The sequence below is a fragment of the Gopherus evgoodei genome, chromosome 8 (genome assembly GCF_007399415.2).
Source record: "Gopherus evgoodei ecotype Sinaloan lineage chromosome 8, rGopEvg1_v1.p, whole genome shotgun sequence".
Taxonomy (NCBI): Eukaryota; Metazoa; Chordata; order Testudines; family Testudinidae; genus Gopherus; species Gopherus evgoodei.
Window position 1 is genome coordinate 9,517,683 of NC_044329.1, and position 27,248 is coordinate 9,544,930.

At 38.8% G+C, this 27,248-nt stretch overlaps 1 protein-coding gene across 2 annotated transcripts in view; it reads left to right on the top strand.

Moving 5' to 3' along the window:
- Positions 1-27,248, top strand: part of FAM13B (family with sequence similarity 13 member B) — an 81,078-nt gene that overhangs the window by 11,401 nt on the left and 42,429 nt on the right. For both annotated transcript variants that reach the window (XM_030571495.1, XM_030571496.1), the window contains exons 2-7: positions 5,257-5,423; positions 6,715-6,905; positions 7,398-7,610; positions 11,530-11,707; positions 12,226-12,370; positions 19,838-19,992. In XM_030571495.1, coding sequence (XP_030427355.1) covers positions 6,749-6,905; positions 7,398-7,610; positions 11,530-11,707; positions 12,226-12,370; positions 19,838-19,992 — 848 coding nt within the window. In that variant the 5' untranslated portion in view covers positions 5,257-5,423; positions 6,715-6,748. The remainder of the gene's footprint in view (positions 1-5,256; positions 5,424-6,714; positions 6,906-7,397; positions 7,611-11,529; positions 11,708-12,225; positions 12,371-19,837; positions 19,993-27,248) is intronic.

Below are 27,248 nucleotides of genomic sequence, written 5' to 3' on the forward strand. Positions count from 1 at the left end.
TATCTAGTATTTTCCTACTGTATTTTCCACTGTATGCATCCGATGAAGTGGGCTTTAGCTCATGAAAGCTTATGCCCAAAAATTTGTTAGTTTCTAAGGTGCCACAAGGACTCCTCCGTCTTTTTTTCCTCCTGGGAAGAGACTCAAATTGCAGCCAGCCAGCTACTCTGCTGCTTGAAGAACCAGGTGTGTCTCCTTAGTTCTGTCACCATGTTTTTATTCACTGTGACACTCCCACCCCCTGCCCCAACTTCACTGTGGAAATAGGGGGTGTGCATGGGGAATTCCCTGTTGTGTTCCAGCCCTGCAGGAGCCAGGCTGCAGCCTCTGTAATGCAGAGAGTGCAGAGGGAGCTACTGCTCTGCAGTAGCTTCCTGTGTGGAGGCCCTTTCATCTCAGGGCTGCCTGCAACCATGCCTTTTTCGGCTTCTTTGAACTGGGCTTGCAGCCGTTGGTTATTTCCGATGGCGTGATATGGAACTTTGGGAGTTCACCTCAGTATCTTGAACTGTGCAGCTTGATGGAAAGTGAAGGCTAGACCTAGCAGAAAGCCTGCCATCTGTGTGCCTCTGGAGAATACAGCACCCCTCTGCGCTGCCACAGTGCATAACACACAGCAAGTATTGTTCATTATGGCCTAAAGTGGCCAGGAGAGAGTGCATTTTGCTTCGCAGGCATTTTCTGGCATGCTGCAGTGCATGTGACAACTGTTCTTTTGAAATGGAAAGATATTTTAATTTTTTTTAAGAGCTTTTAGCATAGCACTTGCAGCATGCTTACATCACTGGTGGTATATGTAGTCCAGTTTGGTGACTTTGGTTTATTCTCTGTTCACTTAGGAAAGTTTTTCCTTCACAATCATGAAGGCTAGATTTTTTTTTTCTTTTTTTAAAATGAAAGCTTAGTTTCTAAAGAGCCTGACTATCATGTGGATTACATAAATATATCAGTTGGGCCAGATTAGGTTTGTGAGCTATGGGTGTATTGTCTCATTATACTCCACTGTCTGTCCATCTGTTATGTCTTATCTTTTAAGCTCTTTGGGGCAGGACTGTCTGTTTTCTGTGTTTGGGGCTATTAGGTGCTATAAAAGTAGACATACATGATTCATGAATTTAACATACTTGAAAATTTAATATTGAAACACTCCATTCTATAAAACTTTGAAATGAAATGGACGAGAACATCAAGATAATTTCTGATTACATAATTTATTCATAATAAGAATCTTGAAGCCTGCAAGGGAAGAGGAGTGGGTACAGTCATTGGTGACTGAGAAAGAAAAGGCAGTGCCTGGGGTTGTGAGCTGATGGGGAACTTGATTTGCTAGAATCTCCTTCCAGAGAGAGTGATAGTATGGTTCTCTATAAAGCTAGATTTCTCATAATAATTTTTAGACTTCCTTGTCAAAAGCACTAGGTGATGGTTCATGATTGTAACTTAAGTAAATCTGGAAGTTATTGATCAATGTTGCAAATATGTAACTAGCATTTAATTAACCAACACTGGTGTTGCAGTCTGAATCTTTTTATGGATTTATCCAATACAACATGCTTGGTAGGAAATGAGAAAATCGAATGGACTTGAGAAATTGTCTGTTTTCATTACTTTACTATAAAATATTAGCATTTTTAAGAGTTGCTATGTTGCAAAGTGGAAGGGATTTGCTCATTTCATAGAGTCAGAAAACTTTATTTCTTCTGAGTCTTCAAGACATGTCACGTTGGATAAAACTTTTTTATTGTATGTAGCAGAGAATATTGATCCTTTTGATGGCTCTAAAATTGAGATAAGTTGTCTTTGCCAGCTTTGTAATCGTCATTGGAACATAACCCTAGTAGTGGATGTTCCTCTCCCAGGCCTTCAGCAATTCTTTATCAGCTTCATTCAGGAGCAACTTCTGTTTCTCTTGGCCACCTAAAAAAATGACAAATAAAATTGTGATTAGAACTTAAAAGTAAAGGTCTGAACATGAGAAAAATGTAGCCTTGGTTTATACTAACATCACTTTTGGTGTTGCACAGAATGGGCAATATAAAGAGATAGTTGAAGCTTTGTCCTGGATATATTTTTTCCAAGCTTGCTTAAACTTGCATGATTACCATTAGATGCTGCAGGTGATAAAATAGAGGAAAAGGAAGAAGGCTGGCTGAACAGGAGAAATGGCTAGATCATTCCTAAAGGAATTCATCCATACAGGAAAAAATACATTCTCACTTTAAGATTACTGATTTTACACCTGAAAAGGAGTACTGTGGAATATTTTGTCTAAGCTGCTGATGTTGTCTAAGAATTCAGAGAGAACTATGGCCAGGAGAAACAATGAGGTGGTCTTTGTGACACCTTAGAGATGAACAAATGTATTTGGGCATAAGCTTTCATGGGCTAGAACAGCCCACGAAAGCTTATGCCCAAATAAATTTGTTCTTCTGTAAGGTGGCACAAAGACTCCTCGTTGTTTTTGCTGATACAGACTAACAAGGCTACCACTCTGAAACCTATGACTAGGAGGACTGTCGTTTGCTCAGACAACAAAAATGGAATGCAAAAGTTGAGAGATTCTCAGATGCAGTTGTCTGAAACTCCTGATTTTTCATTTCATTTCTTATTATTTTGAGAAAGAAATCCCACCTAACAGCTTTAAAGTGTGCTGAAATTTCAGAACTGCTTCCATAACTATCCTCACCTTCTTGGTTGGTCGACTGAAAAAGGATTGATAGTCCATATTCCCAATTACATTTGGTAGAACTCAGGTGATAGTGTCTTTACAGCTGTATGTTTTCATCCATTTACCATGTCTGTTGAAATTTCCGTGGAGAAGAAGGAAGACTTTGATCAAAACATACATTGTAAAATCCCTTTTGTTGTTTAAAAACAGCCACTAAATTTTACAAAAGTAATCAAGAGTTTTTGTAAGGATTTGATACATTACAGGTGGATGACACTACTGTAACTGTCTTGGTGGAAATCTGGTTTAAGCATATTAATTACTAAGAACTGCATAAGGACAGAATTGAAAATGATTCATAAAATTATGGAGCCTTTACATTATGCAGTAATGTGACTGACCCCTTAACAATTTCAGAGGTTAATCCCAGAACAGCAGGAAGAGACTGAAGCATGGCTGTGGGAACGTAATCTGAAGTTTCCTTTCTTCTTTACTATTTTTCAGAATTAAAGATCCAGTCTTCCACCCCAAATCTAGCTTTACGAAAGGAAAAGTTATAGAAGAAAAATCATGGGGGGAGGACAGTCAATTCAGTATTAATCAAGCATCGTTTTTAACATATTTGGATTGTTCTAGTTGAAATTTCATAATGGATTGGGGGCTGGAAAAGTGAATAAATTGGTGAAACTGTCTGGATGGAAGATAGTCTCACTGTTTTGTTGTTTCTATTTAGTAGGCTGGGGACTTAATTATTGTGTTCTTACAGAATTGCAAGCTTTTCATTGTAGACAATGTGTACTTTATATTTGAGGAATGCTTATAATGTGCACTGCATAGTGGTTTTTGTTTCATTTCATATTCAGTGACATTTTCCACTGAGTTTTTATTGTGTTTTTTCTAGTGGCTTTTTTTTTCTGTTTGGGGGAAAATTACAGTAATGTTGCCAAATTTTACAAAATATTCCTTTTGTGCACATTACATATGAACTAAGCTGTGAATAGTTTATCATGAACAGGAATAACCACATTGTGCTGAAGGTAAACATTCTTCATTTAGCAAATGCATGGCAACTCCTGTAACTTAAAAAGGTGAAAAATTGGGTTCAAATGGTCACCTAATGCAGTGGTCTCCAAGGTGGGGTGTGCAAGAGGATCCTTGGGGGTGCACAGCAGGAGGAGCGCTTTTTTTTTTCCCCTGCAAAAATGTAGAGCTGGCACAGCAGGGGGTGCATGCTCAAATTTTTTTTTATTAATAGGGGTGCGTGATCAAAGTTTGGAAACCACTGACCTAATGTATTGTTGTTTATTCCATAATGACTTGGGTGTGGGGAAAATGTGCCTTTAAAAAAGAAGTTCTTTAATATGAATTTAATTATATAGTGATAATATCTTTATATGGATAACACTTCTTAAGGGGAAAAAAAATTCTTAACCTGTGTAACTTGGTATTTAAAAATGTCCATAAAGTACTTACTTGGTAAAGGATCATTGTTGAGTGGACTGCTTTTCAAACATTTTCATATTATTTGAGTTAAAGTGGAAAGGAACTTTTTGAGCTGGCTTTCAGAAACACACATTCACATGGTGTTGTAAGGAGATGTGTGCAGAGCTTGGAAAATCTGCTAGTTAGTGGTGCGTGGGAAACTTACCCTGGTGAATGAAGGTGCTGAAGCCATCAGTTTCTGCAGTGCTAAGCTTCTATTTAAAAATATTCCCCTAGTCTCTCTACTTTAGCATATCTACTTTATTGCAAATTGAAACTTATGTTTCTGAGGTTAGACAGCCCCAGCATCTCTGCTGCTGTTCATTGCTTTGCTAAATACCAACAGAGTAAAATTATCCAGACCTGTTGGTTCACTGTCAAGAATCATGATGCAGTCAAGCTGCTGCTTGGGAAAGCTTAACAGCAGCAGAGACTGACTTTAAAAGAAAAAAGGTCTGTAAAATGAAGGCTATAGGAGTAGAATAGTGGAGGACCCTGATCTTTCCCCAGCAGCTAAGAAGCAGAGGTGTGGGGTGGGAAGAAGGGTTGGCTGCCTTCTCCTTTTAGAAGGTGGAGGGAAGTGGAGATTTAAATACATGAAGACTACTATCCAGAAGCAGATATGAAAGATGGACTTTCTAAGCATGGTGTAAAGCCTCACTCTTCCAAGCAGTGGGCAGAGTGGGCTGGATTCTTTCAATGCATTATCCTTGTACTTAGGTAGTCCGTGCTCACTAATCCTGTTTTTCATATTTACTTCGGCTGCTTGGTTTAGTCCTCCAGCTAGGAGGTGTCTAGCACATTTGTAGCACTGACTGTAATGCTCGCTGAGTCCATATTGTCTCTGGTTACTTGTGCTGATTATTAAAACTAAGGTAGCACATGCTTAAGCTTCGATTAACTACTGTGTGAACAAACTGGATTATGCATATCTGTTGTGTGTTGCTGCATGTGAGCCAGGTTGGTGGAAGCATTGCATTGGTTCTTAAAAGTCACATTTGTGTTATTTTGATCCTGAGAATCTTTTCAAAGTAATATTTGGACTTGCAAGTATTTAAAAAAAAATCAAAACATTAAGGACCTTACAATATTTTTCATATTTTTAGATTAACTGCTGAAGTACTGATCGAATTCTGCTCTTCTTCAATGAGGAACTACCGGCTGATCTTCTGCCATAATCTCAAACAACCATAAATGACAAAAGAATGCTTGGTCAGTGAGGGCAGCTGGCGTAGAAAATATTTTTTAAACTTGGGTGTTTAAGTACTCTGAGGTAAGTTTCCTTACTCTGCTATTAACAGTCTTGCTTTTTAAAAATTGAAGTAGGAAAGTTTGTGGATTCTGATCAGCCTGGTGCGTTACAGTTTGACAATCCACTCATAAAGTAAGGATAATCCACATGCATGTAAAACATACTTTTAATAATAGTCTGTACATATAGTATTTTCTAATGGGCACTTGAGTGGCCACCTGAGTCTAACCAAGCATATTTTTTCTTTTGCTATCCCTTCTCCAGAAGGGGCAACTTCCTCTGTTATAACAAAAGTAGCATATTTTGAGACAACTCTGAACCAATAGTATGTACCTATTTTATATACATCTTTCCCAGTACTTTTTAATGTACTTTTAAGACACCATCCTTCTGTGCCTGTATTGGTCAATGACTCAACTAAAGGAGTTGTATCAGTAGCTGCTTCGTAGGATTGAATTACACTGCCTCACAACATTTTCAATCCCTGTTTGATCACTAGTGGAGCAGAGGTGAACAAGCAACAACTGGTTTTCTGCATGGTAGGAAGAATGCTACCACTAGGTCATTGGTCAACCTGAGAGATCTTTTTCATGGGAATTTTCAGTAAAAATATTTTGAGAGTGAGACAGGCATTAAAAGTTTATTCAGAAATTGGTTTAAACAGTAAAGTCTTTTGCAAATACATTTTCTGGTAGCTGAGTTGCATAGGCTGTGGTGTCTTCAGATTCCATAGGAATTCTGGTGGTATTGCAGCTCTAGACCATCAGATTTTAGCTTTTCATATAGCTCCATCTTGCATAGTTACATTGACAGAACAAAACTAGACAAGACTATTTTTTACTGGCAGTTTTTGGTAGTCTCGTCCAGCTGTGTTCCTCTTCATCAGGTTTGGTGCATGGAAGTTCAATTTAATCACTCAGAAGATTCTCTGCAATGGATTGTCCAAAGCTTACGAACAAGCTCAATTAGAAATAGGGTGGGGAAAATCAGACTTTCTCTAAAGCAAGTTGAACATTGCTTGAATAATTGTCCAGTAACTGGAATTTTCCTGAATGTTAACCAGCTTTTGCTGCTGATTTATCTGATTTGATTAAAACATATCTAAGGACCAAGAGGAACAATTTACCCATGTTCTACTGTGCTTGGATCAATGATCCTAATGAAAATATTTCATACTTGTGACCCAACAGAGATGGGAAAGTATTTAAATACAAATGAACATACTGATATTTTACATATAAGTATCTCATTTTCTTAGTCTTCTTGTCCCATCGTAAACATTTTCTTAGTTTTAATTCCTTTCATTTGACAGAAAAGACAGCTTTGATTTTTGGCTGCAAAAAGATATGAGGAAGAGCTCCTCCCCTTCCTTGAGTAACTGCAACTCCGTTCTAGCTAACAAAATATTTGGAATTCCACTTGATGAGCTGCAGCAAGAAGGGCAACCAGACAATGAGGTTCCATTCATAGTCCGCCACGTTGTGGACTATATTGAGGAACATGGTATGTATTTATCCTCTATTTTAAATTTGGAACATGTGTCTTAATTGGTTTTAATTAGCATTACTGTTTTCGTATTTTATTTTGGCCTTGAGAAACTATTATGGTTTCATGGGTCAAACTTATTTTTAGTTTCTAATTTCCGTGTTGTATGTGTTTCACTCCTTTACTTCTGCAGTTACATTTGATTGAGATCATAGTATTTAGAAAAAATGGTAACCAACCAAGTACAGTACTTTGTAGGAAATTATCTTTTTGGGCTGCAGAATGTTTTATCTGGCTATTGTGCTTTCAGATAAGGTACACATGTTTGGGTGTTGGTTTTCAGAGAAATTTTACGAAATAACTTGCTTTGCCATGCTCTTGTAAAATGCATGTGTTTAATCATGAATCTACAATTATCAATTGTAATTGATAAAAATAATGGATTTCTAGTAAACATCAGATAAAACAAGTTGGGACTGAATTTATTTTTGCAACTTTCTACTGATTTAGGAGGTCTGGAACAAGAAGGACTTTTTCAAGTCAATGGGAATGCTGAGACAGTGGAGTGGCTTCGGAAAAGATATGATAATGGAGAAGATGTGGACTTGGTTAAAGAAGCAGATGTACCCTCAGCTATTAGCCTTCTTAGATTTTTTCTTCAAGAACTTCCAGAGCCGGTGATCCCAGGCAGCTTGCATATTCATTTGATGCAATTTTCTCAAGGTAAAGAGAATTATTTTGAATAGGAATTGGGTGGTAACAAGTGGCTTTAAGGCATCATTGAATAAATCAGGAGGTTTAAGTGATTCTAAGATTTTTCTTTAGTGTTCTATATATATATTAATACACTTTTGTTTTGTATATAATTCTCCCTTCCAAGTAAATAGGCTCTGTTCAAATAACCATTTATGGTCTGAGAGATGGAATTCACCAATTGCTTGCAGACAGACAATTAAGCAGCCACGTAACCTCCATATCAACCTTTTCCCAAGCCCCCCCCATCCTGTCCATGGATTTCTGGAATGTTGGATATGTGAATTTGGACAGGGCTACTGGATCCAAACAGCCCACTCAGTCATGATCAATTTAGAATCAAGATGGAACCCTTTTCTCTTCATCCCATCCCTGCTTCCTCCCCACTGATTGCATGAAGTTTGACCACGCTCCTGATTCAGGGCTTTAGTGATGAGGAGGTGGAGTTTTGAGCAGATCCACTTTAGTGGGAATTCTACCTTTTTAGTGTATTCTTCGGTTACATTCCATTCCTGTAGAATGTGTGGTGGTCAGCATGTAACAGCTAATTTTATTTTATGTCCATCATAGAACCCTTTTTGTTCCAATTGTCACCTATATTTGCCACCTTTTTTGATTCCCAAATTTTGTCCATATGTATCCACTCTCCTGGGTCTTGGCCTTTGCTGTGTTGTGTAGTGTTGGAGGAGTTAATTCATAACTTGACTAGTAAAAGCTTTTGTCTTGCAGCACTGCTATTAGTAACACATTGTGCGCTCCTCAAAGGGTATATAGGCATAGTTGTACCACACCTTGTAACATAACTGGTGCTTTCTATAGTTCCCAGTGTCATCTGTAGGAGTTCGACATTATTTCTCACTGTTGTTTATCCTTGTTCTTTTTTAGTGGGATTTTTTTTTCCTTTTGTAAGTTTATGTATTCTATTACGGGAAACTAATTTAAGTCTCCATGTTTGAGTTTAATGCTATGGCAAGCGTAGGTTTGACAGCTTTCATGGCCAAAGCCCTATTGGTTTATAGTGGGTTACAGCCTGGGGCAGGATTTTAGGTCAAGTTTCCTAGCACTATTCTGCTACCATGTACTAATGCTGAAGGGTGAGAAGGTAGTTCATTTTCCGTGCCTATTTAGATGATACCTTCCCTAAAACGATTATCTGGATAGCTGGTTAATAGAAACTGCACACCAACTCATTTCATATAGGATGCCAGTGTCCCTGAGATGATGATAAATTTTGGCTACTAACAATCTGGGTCAGGTTTGAATGGATGTCCTAAAGATGAGGCACCTGTATACTATTCCTTTGAACAACAGTCCCATAGTAATAATGAGAGACTGAGATGGACAGCAGTAGACTAAATTTTATTTTTACAATGACTGCTATTTTGTTATAATGTGTTAGCTAATCTGGTGAAGTGAGAGATTAGCATAGTGGTGAATCACATGATTTGGGAAGACTTGAGATATACCTTGTGGATTCTTATTCTTATTTTATTTATATTTTTGCAAAAGTCGATTCCATAACAAAGCATTGTTAAGTCACAGGGGAAAGATTAATGGCTATAGTTCTGTTATCTAATACAGTTGTCCATCTCAGTTTCTCATTGTTACTCTATCAGAGTTGTAACTCTTCCCTCCCACCCCCCCTTCATGGACCAGATTTTGGGGGGATTTCATCTCCAGTTATGTGGTATATGGGCTATTTTCAGAGGTCATAATTCCCATCCTTACATATGTTTGGGATCCTTGTATGTCTCGACTTTCCCTATTCCCCATATCTTGTGTAAACTTTTAAGAGTATGTTGTATTACAGGATATTTGGTACTTAGTTTGTTTTATATTAGTACACACGCATGACAATTGTATGTTTAAGATGAAAAAAGTGCATAATTTTTCCCTTTTTAAAAAGAGAAAAAAAATGATTTCATGAAGCTCTTCAAAGTGTTTTTGTTTTGTTTTGTTTCCTGCATGTAACTAAACACTTATACCACTAGGAAACACAACATTTAACTAGAAAGATTGATTTCCTCTTTTTTAGTTGAAGGTTTTTAACACATTTTTATCATTCTTTATTTGCGTTTTGAATGTCTAATAAAACCATATCTCTACTTCATAATTTCCCGGATTATAAATCAATTACAGTTTAGGAAAGGGAACGACTGAAATAAACAGGATTATCAGAAGATGTTAGTAGCTTTTGGTACATAGATTTCTGTAGCATCCTCGCTCTTGAAACCGGTTCACTCTGCTCTGTAGGTTGTTGTAAACATAACTTGCAGTTATATAACAAGGTGTGGCATATATACCCTTTAAGGCTCGTTCTGTGCAGGCCTAATGGTGGTTCCTCGAAGGCAAGTGTCTTTACTAATTGAAGTGTGAATTTGACCCTGATGCCATAGGCCATGTATCTCAGAAGTGTGTATCCATGGACTACATTCAGAGGACTTCACTTACAGATAAGTACTTTCTCACTTCAGGTCTTTGACTGTGGTGTTCAGAACTTAAATTTTAGACAGACTAGCGAATTTTTTTAAAGGGCAAAAACCAGTTGTGATTGTTGTGGGAAAGTGTTTTCTTCTTTGCATTGCTCTGTTTCCTAAACTTAATCTAAAGTGAAGTTGACTGTGTGTTATATGTTAAAATAAAGTATTAACACTTTATTCAGCTCTTTGTTTTACTGCACCAATGAGATTAATTGTTCTTCTGTAGCCAGTTGCACATGGGTTCAAATCCTATAGGCTTACCGCTCCCTTAAGCATTTTCATTTTTTCCAAATGGAAAAGTCCTACAGGATTACCAAATGGCACCACTGCTCTTATGCTTTTACACGATAGTGCTTTCTGCTTTAATTTTTGATGTTCCAAACCAATGTGTTTTGGTCTATTTTATTTTATTCTTTTGTCTTGCTGACTGAGTGTCCATTCGTTAACTTTCAGACAACTCCTCTATTTCCCTATCCAGAATAGAAAAGGCATAGTGGGTTTCTGTCAGAGAAGAGAGAGTACCCTGTTTTGGTCCAAGATGTGACCCATTCTGCTCCTCCTCCTATATGACTTTTCCTATCTGTAAAAGGAGTTTCCCAGCAATATGGAACCCTCTGGGGTTTTATATCTTGATGCTGATAATTAGTTGTTAGACTTCATTGTGATTTTTAAAATACTATAGTTTCTTGTTTCTAATTGAACTTGTCCACAAGTGTGTTAATATTTAAGGAAGAATACATCTGAATAAAGGGTAGGAGCTAGCCAGTAGAGTGGAGTGCAGCTGGGTGAGTGTTTTGGGGGGAAATACCTTGGAAGGTGGTGATTGGATTTGCTAGGTAGAATAATTAAGCAGCAGAGGGGAACCCACTGGTCCAGATTATCAAATGTTTTGTTGCAGAAGGCCAGTTTACAGTAAAGAAAAGTCGCCTGACAGCATCACACAAGTGTAGACTGGAGACTAGTATGTTTCAGTGTTCTGGTGGCACCACTTTATGAAGAGGAACTGTTTAGGAATATGTGAAAGTTCTTGCTGAGAGAGACAACATAGTAAGGAGGGAGGACAGCTACAGAGACTGAATTGAGAGAGAGGAAACAATAGAGAAATGTAATATTGGTGATAAGGATGGTAGATGTAAAAGTGCCCCCACCCCATCCACCACCCTAATTTGTGGGATGGATTTCCCACCCCCCCTTTCCATTTGGAATAGCATGGCGTCAGAAGTCCTGACGCAGCAAATGAAATTCAAATCCTGGGGTGGCAGGTTGTAAATTGATATATCTGTTTGTTTGAATTTCAGAGGTGAAATGGCTTAGTTTTAGTCAAAATTTGAGACACATAGTAATATCAAATGTGAAAAATATCTGAACTATACTAATTTAGATTAAAATCCTTTTATTACATTTTACAGATTATAATAACGAAGATGAATTTGGAAGAAAGTTGAGGTTCCTCTTGCAGCAGCTTCCGCCTGTTAATTACAGTTTGTTAAAGTTTCTGTGTAGATTTTTAGCCAATGTAGCATCACATCATGAAGAAATTTGGTCTGCGAGTTCTTTGGCTGCTGTCTTTGGTCCAGATGTTTTCCAGTAAGTTAATTCTACAAATTCATTCCATCCTTTGTGACTGCATAATTTGCTTTATTATTCTAGTTGTATCATTATTCATAAGAATATTGTCTTATATAGTGTATTTATGCAAATGATATTTAAAATAGCGTAAAACATATATGGAGGGAAGTTGTTTAAGTTAACTCTGATTGCATAATGTTTGTTTCTCTGTATCGGGAAAGTGCCATTCTTTACTATATAAAGATCGATTTTTAATTGCAATAGTTACGTAAGCTTGTTTAAATCAACCTTCAAATGTAAACTATCCAAAACAAAATCTTAATGTCCCTTCTTACAATGCATCCCTTGCAGGCAGAGCTCATGTGGAACATCTTTGAAGTTGGGACTTAAGATTGTAATTCTGTGTGTTCAGAATATGAAACAAGAATCAGTGTAAAGAATGGCTGTCTAGTCGATCATAAAAGCCATTCACAGGAATTTTTTGAGAATTAGGTGGTTTTAGTCTTTAAACTAAGATAGTTTGGAATCTTTATTAGCATTTACACAGATGTGGAGGATCTGAAAGAGCAAGAAATAGTTAGCAGAATAATGGCGGGACTTCTGGAGAACTACTATGAATTCTTTGAAAATGAAGAGGAAGATTTTTCATCCACTAATGATTTAAGTTCAATAACTGAGCAGGTGAGTATATTTAAGTGGAAGTATTCTGTCACTTTAAACTTCTGTTACAGCAGTTTGTTTTTCTCAAGATGTGTTGGATTCAAACTAACTTTAAATTTCTGTTGAATATAGCCTTTTAGAGTGCATACTGTTAAAATTTTATCTCAATTCTTTATTTTTTAGTTAAAGTAGCTGTTTGTGAAATGATCCGTTTCACAGCTCGTGTTTATAGGAGAAGGGTGCACCATAGAATTAGAACTAAAATAATTACCTTACCCTTACAAAGAGATGGATCATGACATGTTGAATGAAAAATATAAAGCATAACTAGCTGTGGAGCAGTAATGCTAAAGAGCTGGAGAACTAATTAGCTATCCCTCCCCCCATAATCACTAACTTTGTGGTTCTGAATCCATTTGCTAAGTGGTTTGAGCATTGGCCTGCTAAACCCAGGGTTGTGAGTTTAATCCTTGAGGGGGCCACTTAGGGATCTGGGGCAAAAATCTATCTGAGGATTGGTCCTGCTTTGAGTAGGGGATTGGACTAGATGACCTCTTGAGGTCCCTTCCAACCTTGATATTCTGTGATTCTATGCTGATAAATGTGTGGCCTCAGTGGAACTCAGACCTGGGTTCTATTCCTGGCTCTGCCACTGGCAAATGATTTCCCTTCTTTGTCGCAGTTTCCCTCTCTGTAAAATGGGGATAATGATACCTCCTTTGTAAAGTGCTTTGAGATTGAAGAATGAAAAGTGCTGCATAAGAGTGAGGTGGTGGCATTATTTTTTATTTCCCAAACTTGCAGGGCCTTATGCTGTGCTTGATGGTGCTACTGTGTTTGGATGTGACATGATAACTTTTGAACTTTGTATCTGATCAATTCCAAAATCTCAGTAAATGTTATTGTCATTGCTGGGCAGAACCCTATTGATTATAGAGAACACTGGAAAAACGAAAGAGGGAATTGTGGGATGTATGGAGCCCCTGCTATCTGGTTAGCAGAGCTACCAGTTTCAACCACCTTTGTAATTCTTGATTGAGGGCAGCTGTTAACCTATTTCAACATAACAGTACTCCTCATCTTAACTCTGCCATCCTCCCAATACAGTTGTCACCTTGAAAGACAGAGAAGTCAGAAGAATAAGAGGAGCATGTGAGGGTGCACGCAAAGCCCATAGCAATAGGGTTAAGAATGGGAGACCCTGGTAATGAGGGAGAAAGGAGGTTAGGGTTAGGTGTAGTAGGAAGATAGTGGAGGACCCTGGTATAGGATGGAAGGGAGAAATGGAGAATGGGGGGGTAGGAGGTGAAGGAGGTTACGCAGAGACACTGGCTTCAGGGTGGGAGTGCAGTGATTCCCTGAAAGGGAGAGGTATGGGAGCTGGGAGTATGCATGAACTTGTCCTGTAGAAGCAACAACTTGTGCAATTTCTCCCCCTCCTCCACAGTTCACATTTAATTTTTTTGTGCAGTTTAAATTAACATACTCTCACAGCTATTAGTCTAGGCTGTCAGTCAGACTCCAGAAGATAACCCTGCATATAGTCTAGCTGTGAACAAAGTATAGACAATCTTTGAAAACATAAGAGCTAAAACTTTAATTTGAAAGACAAATGTTAAAATCCATTACAAAAATTTTCAGCTCTTGTTGGATTCTGGAGGTAATGCTCTAGAATTAAAAAATACACCAGGCACTGATCAAGATTTTAACACATTCTAAACCTGTTTATTACTGTGATGGTTCTTGGGGTACCCAGGACTGCGAGTCACCTTGTTAACCCTCTGGCTCCCACATGAGGGAGTGTGACTTGTGTTTAGCTCATTGTCAGATTCCTGCTGCCACCCAGCTAATCAGCCACCCAAGCACTCTCTTCTCTGGGCTATGCCAGCCCTTACTTTGCCTTGCAGGTTAACTGTAGATGCACTCTAGTACCCCATAGCATTCCTCCTGCAGTGTTCAGCCCCTTCAGAATTGAAGAGTCACAGAAATACAGGTCTGCTGTCCCCAGAGGAACAGGATACACACTAGCTTATATGATTCAGCTTAAGAGCAGCACCTTGCTTAATATCACAGCTCTTAGCTATTCTGGTCTTCACTATTTTCAAATATTCAAGTGATAGTGAGTAAGAATATTGGAAACAAATGTTTACGTATAAAACCATCATAACACACTTTGTGGAGACTAAATTTAACTTACAGGTTAACTTCCTCTGTCTAAGGAAGTTTTACATCCCCAAAGTCCTCTGCAGCATTTCAGCCAAGGTTGGCTAAGATCCCGTGTTCATGAATGAAAACGCACTGCTTGTTTACTTCCTAGATGCAGGTAAAGGGGTGTATTCTTTGTCTTCTGCTTATACTCCCCAAAGTTCACTGTCTGTACTCAGAGGCAGGATAGTCACTTGTGGCTTAATTTTCCTCTGTGCTGCTCTCCTGCTGACTTCACATCTTTGTTGACTTTGTATGTAATGAGTTACACCTTAGGGCATTCTGCACCAAAAAAATAAAAATACTGTGCACAGTATTTTAAAATTCTGCAAATTTTATTTGTGAAATAACTGGAGACTTTAGCATGGCTTTGGGGAGCACAGGCCACTGGCTGCACAGAAGTGGGAAATCACTGCAGCTTCTCCCCCTTCCCCCAGGACACTGACTCAGTGGTGAGGCTGCACACAACCCCAACACAGCGCAAGGATTGAGCCTTGCCCTGAAACATCCCAGGACCCTGCCCTTCCGTGCCTGGTATACCAGGTGGGGAAGGCAGGCTCAGCAAGGCAGGATCCAAGCGTGGAGGGGCTTAGTGGGGGAGGGGAGGATCCAGGTGTGGGTTGAGAGGGTTCTGAACAGGTGGCTCAGTGGGGCATACAGGTGCAGAGGGGATGTGGATACACAGGGACTTGTTGGGGATTTCTGAGTGCAATGGTAATGAGACTTTGCAAGGGAATCCAGGTAAAGATGGTTGGGGCTCAGTGGGGTTGGGGAGGCTGGGTGTTGAAGAGAGAGAGCTTGGCAGGCAGGTCTCCGTGTGGGGGGTCCAGATGCTGGGGGTTGGGGATCCAGGTGCAGGTGGTTCATTAGAGTGGTCCAGTGCAGAGGGAGTGGGGCTTGGCAGGAGGGTCTGGATATGAGGAGGTCTGACTGCACAGGGATTGGGAAGATGGGGGAGCAGCTCCCTGTAAAGAGATCCCTCCCCCTGCCACTGAGGAGTGATGAGTGCAGGAAGCAGGATTGGTGGGGAGGAGTTTTCAGAACTTCCTGCAGCTGGGGGAGAAATCTAGTGTTGGGTCTAGCCTGGCCTCAGATGCTGTGCAGGGGAAGAGGAAGACCTCTCCACCCCAGCCCAGCCAGGACTAGCAGCTGAGCTTGGTTCTGGGTAGGTGCCACCAGGCATGTCTTCCTCAGTCCTGCATCCTTATTTACCTCTCTGGGCACCTGAAACATATTGCTGGAGAGGGGTCATCTGACCACTCCTGTGGCTTCCCTTTGCTCCCCATCAGAGAGTCATTTTTCTGTAGGGAAGCAAAGAAATCTGCAGGAGACATAAATTTTGTGCATGCGCAGTGCTGTAGAACTCTCCCAGGCATAATGGGTATCTGTTGTGTTGGCTTTCAATGCTTAATTAACATTTCAACAGAAACTGAGGTGAATTAATCTCTCTTGTTGTACAGAAAACCTGTGCGGTGACACACAACCTAAAAACATATTTTCTGTGTGTGTGTGTGTATGTATATATATATATAGAACTTCTTGTATAGTATCTGTATATATCACATGACATTGATTGAACTAGAATGTACATACAAGAATCAGGACATACCTATAATTCTCTTGCCAGTTGGCATTAAGGGGCCCTTGAGTCATTAGTACTGTGTATCTTTTGATATTAGAACTTCTGCATTTAAATATGTTTGACTTTATGATTTCGCTTTACTACAAGGACTAAACTTTAAAAATTCTGTGCCCAAAAAAAGGGAAATGCACAGACAGTTGGTACTCCGGTAACTTGGCATATAGGTCTTTTACCAAATTAGGTGCACCCATGCATAAATCTTCGAATCCCTCTGCAGATCTGAAGAAATGAGTGGGTTGGGCAGAGATCCAGCTACACACTTGGACTTCTGTTTGAGAACACATAAGGGCAATTACAAAAATATGTGCTCATTTTTAGGTTGATTTCATTGTATTCAATTTAGAAGGCATCACATCTTGTGACATTAGGAAAAGTGTTCTAGCGGGTCCTGGAAAAGGATGAGCAGATTTAGGCAAATTGGAGAGGGAGTGAAACCCTTAATTAGCCTTGAGGTGGTCAGACCAACTTTATTTTGTACTGACAACTCCATATAATTTGTAACTTTAAAATACTTACTGGAAGGAAATGTAGGGAGAGACTATAGATATAGTCCATAGAACAGACAGACTTGAAAATAAGTGGCGAATCAGTGAAACACAGACACAAGACTGTTGCAGATGACAGGAACTATGTTGTTTTAGTAGGAGAGATTGTGGCAATAAAGAGAAGGCTGGTGGGAAAAGAGACTAAGTCCTCAGTGTAGCTTAGAGATGATATAAGGAGAGCAATTTTGAAGCATATTCTGAAATGAATGTGGAGGCTAAAGCACTTGTTTAGCAGTGGGGATGATGCAGTCTTGATATGTAGGAGAAGGCAGCATTTTACACATTAGAATTTGGCTAGCTGAAATGTTTGATGGCCACTAAAAAGAATTTAATAAGGGAATAAGATATGTTGGCTTGGAATAGGGTGCTAGTAGAGGTGGAGTGGTGATAGGCAACTCTGTAGATACAGATGGAGAAGGAGGAAAATTCATTGGGGGGGGATACCAAACTTAGGCATAGTGGAGGCATTTAGAATCGGTCAAGATGAAAGGCTGAGTCATAAATTTACCTAATCGAGAAGATGGAGTGTAAAGTTATTAAAGGTGTCAGATATACATACCAATATAATGCAAAAATTATAATTAAAGTTCGAGTTATCTATAAAATTGGGGAGGGTGGAAGAGGGGAAAGTACCTAGAAAGGAAACAGTGCTGAAAATTGACGCTTATAGGACTGCATGGAGTATTTGTATCTAAACTGAAGCAAACCTTTTTTTAGTTTCCATCACTAATTTACTAGCCTGCTTACATCTTTTTTTATTTTTTCCCCAAAGTAGCAAAATTCTTAGCTTTTTTAGTTTAGAATCTTTCCAAAGAACTACTGGAGGCATTCCAGCAAGAAACAAGTCTTACTATTTTTCTTTTATATAGAACCGAAAACATACTACCATAATGTATCAATGATGTTCTCGAGAGAAGTAATCTTGTATAGTTTTTCCAACAGCATGTTAAATGGTAACATTAGTGTACTGCTCAGTGAAGTTCCTATTAGTCTTAGATGCTACTGGCTGCACACACACAATGTTGTGATCACCAGCCAATCAGTAAAAGGTTCTTTAGCAAATAGTAAACATCAGTAAAAATGAAAGATTTTAGTCAAATTCCAGCGATGATGTCACTTTGCTCCAAGTTCCAGCAAGCAACATACCTGCATGTTTGCTCAGTCTGTTGGGCAACTTATTGAACAAATGCAGATCCACTTGAGCTGCAGTCCCAAATATTCCTATGTATTTGATCCATTCATTTTACCTATCGTGTAAATGAAAAATTGGCTGCCACTTGTTGTGGATACACTCAATTTTGCCACTGATTTGATAAGTTCTGTTAATGTACAGAAGATTGGGATGGTAAAAAGAAAAAAATTATAGTTCGTATAGTCCCATATAAAATGTAATAACCTCATAATTACTCTCCTCCTTACTTTCCACGTAGTAGCTGGTCAGAATAAACTGAGGGCTTGTCTACATCAGAAAGTTGCAGCGCTGGTGAGGGAGTTACAGCGCTGCAACTTTGAAGGTGTACACATCTGCAGGGCACCACCAGCGCTGCAACTCCCTGTTTGCAGCGCTGGCCGTACTCCCGTTTTGTCTCGGGTGTAGAGGATCCAGCGCTGGTGATCCAGCGCTGGTAATCCAATGTAGACACTTACCAGCGCTTTTCTTGACCTCCGTGGAAGGAGGAAGCCTCTGGTAATCAAGCTGGTCTCCTTCCCCGGCTTGCTCTCGCGTTCCCGGAACCCCGAGCAAGCAGGTCTCCTTCCCTGCGGTTTGCAGGGTGGTTCGGGGAACGCGAGAGCAAACCGCGGCGAAGCTGGTCTCCTTTCCCGGTTTGCTCTCGCGTTCCCGGAACCCCCCTTGAAGCCGCCCAACAGCGCTGCAGTGTGGCCACATCTAACACCACTTGCAGCGCTGGTTGCTGTAAGTGTGGCCACTCTGCAGCGCTGGCCCTATACAGCTGTACTAATACAGCTGTAACAACCAGCGCTGCAAAATTTTAGATGTAGACATGGCCTTAGAAATTTGATTATTTGTTCCTTAATGAAATATTTTCACCTATCATATGCATATGTGGATACTGAAAAAAATCTGTTTTTGAGAGTCATGAAAATTTTTGGGGGGCAGAGAGACAAGATATTATCAATTTAGGAAATAGAAAATTAATGCATAGTAATAAATATTGGGATTAGTTTGTGATTTGATTGGGCAAATGTTTTGTTCAACTAACTCTGAAAATCTAATCCTGTATATTCAGTTCAAACGAAGTAACCGTCCCTTTGGATAGGGGTTGACAGGGCTGTTTTTTAAATATGAAATTGCAGTATCAATCAACTGGAAAAAGTAGTAATTCTTTAAGAGCAAGGTTTACACATTCAATATTAGAAAAGCCAATAGATTAAGATGTTCCAGTCTTTAAAATACAGCAAATTGCACCTGCTGCATATTTATATTCACACTTAATTGCCAGATTTTAATGTGCTCATCTCATGCACCTGGAAAGAAAAAGAAATTGGTTAGGGTTCCTTGATCTAAATCTGCTAAATCACAAAACAGACTGGGCACCAATCTATACCTTTATACTATTGCACTTGAAATTGGTATTACAAAGGGTGCTCACTATTTTTGAAATCCTTAGATTTAAGGTGCTATAGAAGCCCAGGCATTTCTAGGATTTTCAAGTTCTTTTCAGACATCTTGAAAAACCCTGTGAAGTAAGTAAGCATTTTCCCATACCCATTTTCGAGGATGGGGAACTTGGGCGCAGTGTCACATCACATCTGTGGCAGATAAGGGAATAGATACCAGATTTCCTGACTCCTCATCCTTTGATTTACTGCTTTACAGTGCTTTCTTGCAATTTATATTCTAATGAAATTTTTAGTGGCTTATTTAGCAGTGGAGACTGTTCTGCATTTGTGCTTTTAAAGGCATGGTTTGGGCTGCTTCATTTCTTGTTTCAGTATTTTGTAACTTTTTAAAAAGTTACCATAGATGTTTTTCTCTTAGTGTTTTATATCCCGTAACACCACATATTTCCAGCTCTGTAAAATTATTAGGTTTCTTTTTTAATAATTATCGAAACCCTATTAATCTTTCTGTAGATAAATGATCTCTTGGAGGAGGAGGAGGATATAAAGCTTGAGCAAACTGAAGAACTTCCAGAAGATAGCACAGAGAAACCTGAAGAAAGGCCAGATATGGTACATGGTATGACAGAGAGCATCTTGGACTCCAGCAGTGTTACAGCATCAACGAGGTAGAGAGATGTTTCCCACAGCATCATTTAAGATTCACATTTTTATGATGGCTGTTTTAATAGTTTATATTTGATGAAGTTTTCTTGTTGAAATTTCAGGAATTTGGTATTCTTTACCCTTCATTTTGTTTGCAGTGTTTATGAAAGGAGACTTGAAATTCTACCAATTTCTAGTGGTGTTAGTGGTAAAACCTGGGGGGAATGAAAACTCTTCCTACATTTTCTACAATGATGATTTTATGGAACTAAAGTTAGGCTAAATTCCATAAATCTGGGGGAAAATGGAGGGAATTGTAAACTAGTATTTTGAGAGTGAATGTTTTTTTGAAACGGTTTGTAAATTAAAAATCTGAAGATTGATAGCATCAAATTCATTCTGCCCTGTTTTTTCTTGTTTTATTTACAACATCTGTACAGAAGTATTTGTTTGTATTTGTTAAATTATTTGAAAACCAAAGCTGACTGCCTAGTGTTATAAGAAATACCAGGTTAATTTTTTGTCCATATGATTGTGGGGAGAAGGGATCCAATAAGGAAAACTATTTCCAAAGATTTGTTATAAATAGCTGAAGTATTTTACAAGTATTTCCAAGTGGTTCATCTCCCTCTTGTGCTGGGCTGCGTAGAAGACGACGAATTACTAGTGCTATCAGTTACTCCAATAGTTCAAGTAGCAGAGGGCTGTGTTGTGGATCTAAAAGGTTTTTAACCCTGCTAATGAACCTTGTCAGTGTCAATATGATGCTACATGATGGAATTAGGTTTTTGTTTTTTTCAGTTTTCTTTTTAAAAACCTAGGAATTTGCCCACAAATGATGTTAAAAGAATATTAAGGTTGCAAAATCAAGCACTCAAATGCTAGGAAATGTCAGAATTGAGGTTGCCTTATATGTGTTGTGACAAAGTTCCTCCTCTACCTTGGTGGGTCCTGCGCTTATTGGCAGATTTGCTCACCTCAGTGATCTCGCCCACAGTCTGGATCAACTCCTCCTTTGTCTGATCAGGAGTTGGGAGGTTTGGGAGGAACCTGGGCCCACCCTCTACTCCGGGTTCCAGCCCAGGGCCCTATGGATTTGCAGCTGTCTATAGTGCCTCTTGTAACAGCTGTGTGACAGCTACACCTCCCTGGGCTACTTCCTCAAGGCCTCCTCCAAACACCTTCTTTATCCTCACCACAGGACCTTCCTCCTGGTGTCTGATAATGCTTGTACTCCTTCGTCCTCCAGGAGCACACCCTCTCAGTCTCAGCTCCTTGTGTCTCTTGCTCCAAGCTCCTCACATGCACTTCCTCTCCTCTGACTCCTCCCCATCTGACTGGAGAGAGCTCCTTTTAAAACCCAGGTGCCCTGATTAGCCTGCCTTGATTGGCTGCAGGTATTCTAATCAGCCTGTCTGCCTTAATTGGTTCTAGCAAGTTCCTGACTACTCTAGTGCAGCCCCTGCTCTGGTCACTCAGGGAACAGAAAACTACTCACCCAGTGACCAGTATATTTGCTCTCTACCAGACTCCTGCACCCCACTGGCCTGGGTCTGTCACAGTGTACGTTATGCAGACTTTCCCTGATCACATACTGCATTTTTTCACAGATCCCTGCCTCATTTGGGTGCAGGCAGGATGGTGCTAAATTAATAAGCAGCTGTTCATTATTTCATTCTTGTTCAGTGTATGGCCCTCAGCCTTATTTTACTACACTCTCTAAATACTCTGCTATGCAGACAGAATTGTTAGTTTTCTCATTGACTTTTATATCGTGCTCATCCTACAGTTGCCAAGTGCTTCATAAACAAATAATAGTCTTCACAAAACCTGTAGGAGGTGACCATTTTACAGATGAGGAGCTGAGGCACAGAAAGTTTAATGTCAAAAGAATGCACAGATTTTGGATACCCGGTCTGAGATGCCTAGGACCTGATTTTTTCAGAATACTTAGCATCATATAGCACTTTGTGTTCAAAGCACAGCTCCCATCAACTTTACTTGCAGCTGTGAATGCTTAGTACTTCTTGAAATTGTACCTGGTCTCAATTTGTATACCCAGAATATGAGGAACATGCAGTTGGTGGCCACCTGTGGAAAATTTGGTATAAGTGTCTTGCCGCACATAGGAACTGTGTGGCAAAGAGAGAATCTCATTCTCCAGGGCAGAATTCAACTGCCTCACCATGAAACTATTTTCTCTTCCTGCAGTTCCCTGCCTCATTCATTACATACTTTCCAACTTCAGCAACAGAACCCTGGCTGTTGTTGGTAGGATCCTCCTTTATTACACATCACCTATTCCTTCTGAGAACAAGTCCCTACTGCACACTGAATGAGGTGGGAGTCCTGTCGACAAAAAAAAATCTGATCGTGTAATTAAAGACGATGCCATAATACATACATGCAAGGGTCCCAAACTAACGTTTCACGAGCAACCTTTATTCTAGCTTTTCCAAACTTGAGTGCTTGGCTTTGCAACCTTAACTATCTCTTTTAATGTAGGTTGTTTTTTTTTTTGCATGTCATTTAAAATACATTATGTCCTGATGGAATGTTATGAATGCATATATTGCAAGATATTTAGTGTTATATTATGGTTCCGTATTTTTAGTATATGTAACAAAAAAAAACAGAGTAGTGTTTGTTCAAGGGGAACTCCTTTGAATTTCTACATGCTTGTTTTATTATTGAGAGAGAGAGAGAGAGGTGGTGGTTTTAATAGTTAAAACGTGAGGTTGAGTTAATGGGCCTGAGCCCTCTCATTATAGAGAATTGCTGTATCTCCTTTGGGCAAGTCACTTAGTCCACGGCACAGTTTGCTCAAGTGTAAAAGCGGAAAGCACCCTTGTAAAGTAGGGAAGTATTTTGAGGCTTTATTCATTAACATTTGTAAAGCACGTAAAGTTTCTCTAAATGCGTGTGATAACTTTGCCAAAAATAATAGGTACTTAGCCCCCATTACAGACTTCAGAGGTGGATGATGCTCCCACCTCTGGGAGTTGCATGTGAGTGCTTGCCAACAATCACAGGTTTATTTTGTAAAATTCAAATAAAATTTTTTTAAGTTTACCTTTAAAAGAAAAATATATAGCTGGAAGGAATATACACATTATCCAGATAGGTGTAACTCCCAGAGAAGCCAGTGGGAGTTTTGCATGCATTGACTGCAAGCTCAAGCCAAAATGGTAAATTCTTTATTGGCCAACTTGCTGCAGTTTAAAAAAGATTCTCTGCCCCACTTCATTTGGATTGAATTTTAACTTTGGTTATAAATTATTGAAAACAAATTTATAATGGAAATGTGGCACTTAGATTTCTACAGGTGTCGTAGGTGTGCATAGTACTTTACAGAGAGCTGTAAGGTCCTGGGATTAACTAAGGCCCTGATCTTACAAAAGTATCTGTTCGGGCAGGTTTCTGTGTCCTCACAGATCTCCTTTCAAGATTAGATCCAATTTAGTAGCAGCGCAGCAAAGTATGACAGAAAATGGGATGGGATATTAAAGAAAAAATAGTTGCTTTTTCTTTTGTACATTTTAGTTTTAAATGTAGAAGCTTCATATTTTTATAGATTTAATATATTATAGTTTGGGGGAGCAGAGTCTAGCAAGAGGGCAGTGAAATGGATTGGAAGTCCTCCTTATTTAGCATAGACTGATCCTTAAAGGAGACTCATCAACTTAAAATAGAAAATCACACTTCTATCTGAAAATTTATTTACTGTTGTCACAGGTAATGTCTAAGATTTTTCTGTGCTTTTTCAGTTTTGTCTGCATTTGATAGCATTTTGTGTGCAGTTGTTTTTACAACTTCCTATGTGTGCTCAGTTTTCCATTGGGGTATTTCTCATAGTAGCAGGGGAGAGAAGAGCATGCTGAAAAAGGAAAAAAACAAAAGAATGGTGAAGGGGGGGATTTAAGTACATGCTTAGTGCCAAAAACTGACCTTTTGAAACTGTCAAGACTCCAGGTTGATGCATCACTTTAACTATATTGACCTACTTGCAGCAGTAATTTACAGAAGGAATGCTTATGCTAAAGTAAATGGCTTTAATAAAGATGGTAAAACAACCAAATGGATTGTTTATATCGGTTTGGTTTGTTTATATCAGTTTTTCTTTATGAAGCATCCTCTAAACTCTTATTTTTATAGCAATTAAATAACCAGACTCTTAAAACTAATTTCTCATAGTTTACATTTAAAAATGTACAATTTCTAGTAAAACTGGAGGGATTATTAAACTGTTAGTCTAACTGGACCTAAGGAATTGTCTGTGCGAAGAGGCAATTTGAACATCTTTGGGTATGGCTACACTTGAAATTTCAAAGCGCTGCCGTGGCAGTGCTGTGGGAGCGCTGCCGCTGCAGCGCTTTGAAGTGTGAATGTAGTTGGAGCGCCAGCGCTGGGAGAGAGCTCTCCCAGCGCTGCACGTAAACCACATCCCTTACGGGTGTAGCTTGCAGCGCTGATTACACTGAGGCTTTACAGCGCTGTATCTTGCAGCGCTCAGGGGGGTGTTTTTTCGCACCCCTGAGCGCAAAAGTTGCAGCGCTGTAAAGTGCCAGTGTAGCCATGGCCTTAGTCTGGCGAACATAGCTCTGATAGTACCATTCCTGAATATAGACCTTTCTGTCATTTCAAGCAAATGCATTCTGAAGTGGTTACCAAAAGACAAACAGGAATTCTAGGTGTCTTGTGTTGTGCAAGATATTAGCTTATTAATGTTGTTTCAAAAAGATAGTACAAGGATTAAAAGAAAATGCTTGCTCCAGTTCTTTCATTGAGTGTTGAACTGAAGAGGGTTTTTTAAGAGACTACCCTGTGAGTCACCATATTTCAGGGCCCTTCTCCAGATCATGGGGGCACAGGAGATTGGTTTTGATTTGTCTTACCAAAGAAAAGGTCATCAGAATTCTTTAACATGGGCAAAAACATATTTTTTCCTAGCCTCATTCTTGGAAAGATGTGAACTATTTTGGCTGAAAATATCCCAAATAATACAGCCTGTAGCAGACACCTGGAATGGAAAATTTCAGCTCAAATTATTGAAGTTTTTGGTGAAGTTTTATAAGCAACTGAAAATAGGGTCTTGTGATGGCAAAGGTCAGATAACACTTAATAGGCAGTGCTACCAGCTCTGCTTATAATAAATATACTAAACCAGCTACTGGCTACTTCATCATCAAAAGTGCAAGTAATTAATGTGTCACTCCCAAGTCCCTTTCTTCCTGCCTGGTGCTTAGTACTCTTGTGTTGTAGCTATGTAAACATTTGTTTACCTAGGCTGCTTCCTCTCTTGAGGATCTAAAGCATATATTAAGTGTGTGTTTTTGAACAGTTAGTATTTGTCTTAGTTATTTTGAGATTTTTTCTTCGCTGTTATATCAGTTTTGTAAGAGGGGGAAAAAAACCTTACCTTTAAACATGATAAATTTCTGAATGAGAGTTTTTGTTAGCTTTTTGGGAACCAAATATCAAAGACTGACAGTCGCAGCTCAACATTTTGCTTTATAGCCAATCTGCAAAAACTCCTTGAGAGGGAAAGATTAAGGGTGATGTGGCACCTACGTTAGACTCCATTAATTGAAAATTCATTTTAATAATTTTGAATATAACGTGCTATAATTAAATTAATGCTGTGCAGTGTTTTCTTCCTTTTACTCCTTTTTGACTGCTATTTCTGGTCTTTCTGTGTGTTTATTGTTTGAAAACATAGGCAGCCATGACTAATACAGCCTGATTTAGTGGCTGTTTGAAAATGGTACCTAGATTAAACATTCAAACAATCTTTGGGTAATATGGGTTATTAATCAGTCAGAGGAACACTTTTACATTAGGTGATACTACGTATTTAGAAGCCTTATTCTGTACTCTTTCTAATGCATCATCAGAAGCCTATCACCATGACTCTTCAATGCATCTGTTCTGCCACTGCTGACTTTCATATGTTGTTTGCTAACTTCCTTTTTCAAATTAATTTTAAAGAGACCGTGCTGGGATAATCACTAAAATCCTCATCTATTAAAATTTGTGCAGAATTTTCAACATTTATTTTTCAACATTTATGCTAGCTGTTTACTCTTTACAGTTCATTCCTAAAAGTTCTAGGTTCATTCTATTTTTATTGCTGTAAAACTATTTTGTGTATTCCAGGGGGTTGTCAAAGAGAGATGCATGAAAGATAGTAAGTTCTAGAACATCTCTCTTCTTTGCATAAAATTCAGAAAGAAGTTACTCTTCTGTACCTGTAAACTGTATGGTATTTATTACATTAGACAGTTTTAATAGAGCAATTTAATATTGCCCTTGGCTTATGAGGAGTAGGGCATATTGAATAAATACATTGTCTTGCTTTTCTACTTATACTGTTTCTGACCAAATTAAAAAAAATCCAGAAAATGGATTATAATATTTAGGTCAAGATTTGTTACTTAAGTAATATACAACAAAAGCCCATGTTTTCTGCCCAGAATGAGTAGTGTGAAGTATACACCAGGAAAGCTTTAAAGTGTTGATTGGGCGGCTTATTGTCAGTAGTGACCTCATGTTGCAGTCTATTTCTATTTAGACTGCAGGGTTTAGTGCAGCACTCCAGAAGTACCGTCTGACAAGCAGCCATAGAAATCGAACAAGCAGTATGCATAGTCAACAGCCAACATCATACTTTATTATTTTTCAAATGAAGTATTTTTACATGAAGTGCTCGTTTGGAATAGCAAAAATAATCAGAATGGCATGCAAAGTTCTGCTGCACAGGTAAATGAATTAAAAATGCTAGTTTGGAATGATTCGAAATAACAGACTTCTTTAAGCTAGAAATGCTATATAAAGACTAAATATTTACTCTTGGGGAGGCTTATAAAACAGTATGAAACAGCATTATGTAAACATAATGAACTATAAAAATGCAATCAGTAATAAGCATTACGAAAAAATCTGATTTTTTTTCCTCATTATTTAATTGCATTTTTGTATGTCATTTCTCTTTTTAACAGGGCTATTTGTGGACAGGAACAGAGAGATGGTATCAATTATTAGGTGTTTGTTAGTTGCCAACACATGATAGCACTCTCAAACCTAAAGATATCTTTACTTTTTGTCTCTTGCTGTGTCATTCTGCACTAAGACTCTGTATACAAGCCATCAAGTAGTTTACAGCACGCAAGAATTCTTTTGACTGGTAGCAGGTTCTGAAGTATGATATATTTTGAACCAAGATTGATACACTTTTTGAAAAGTGCTAACTTGCTAAACTGATTAGAGTTGGAGCCATAAG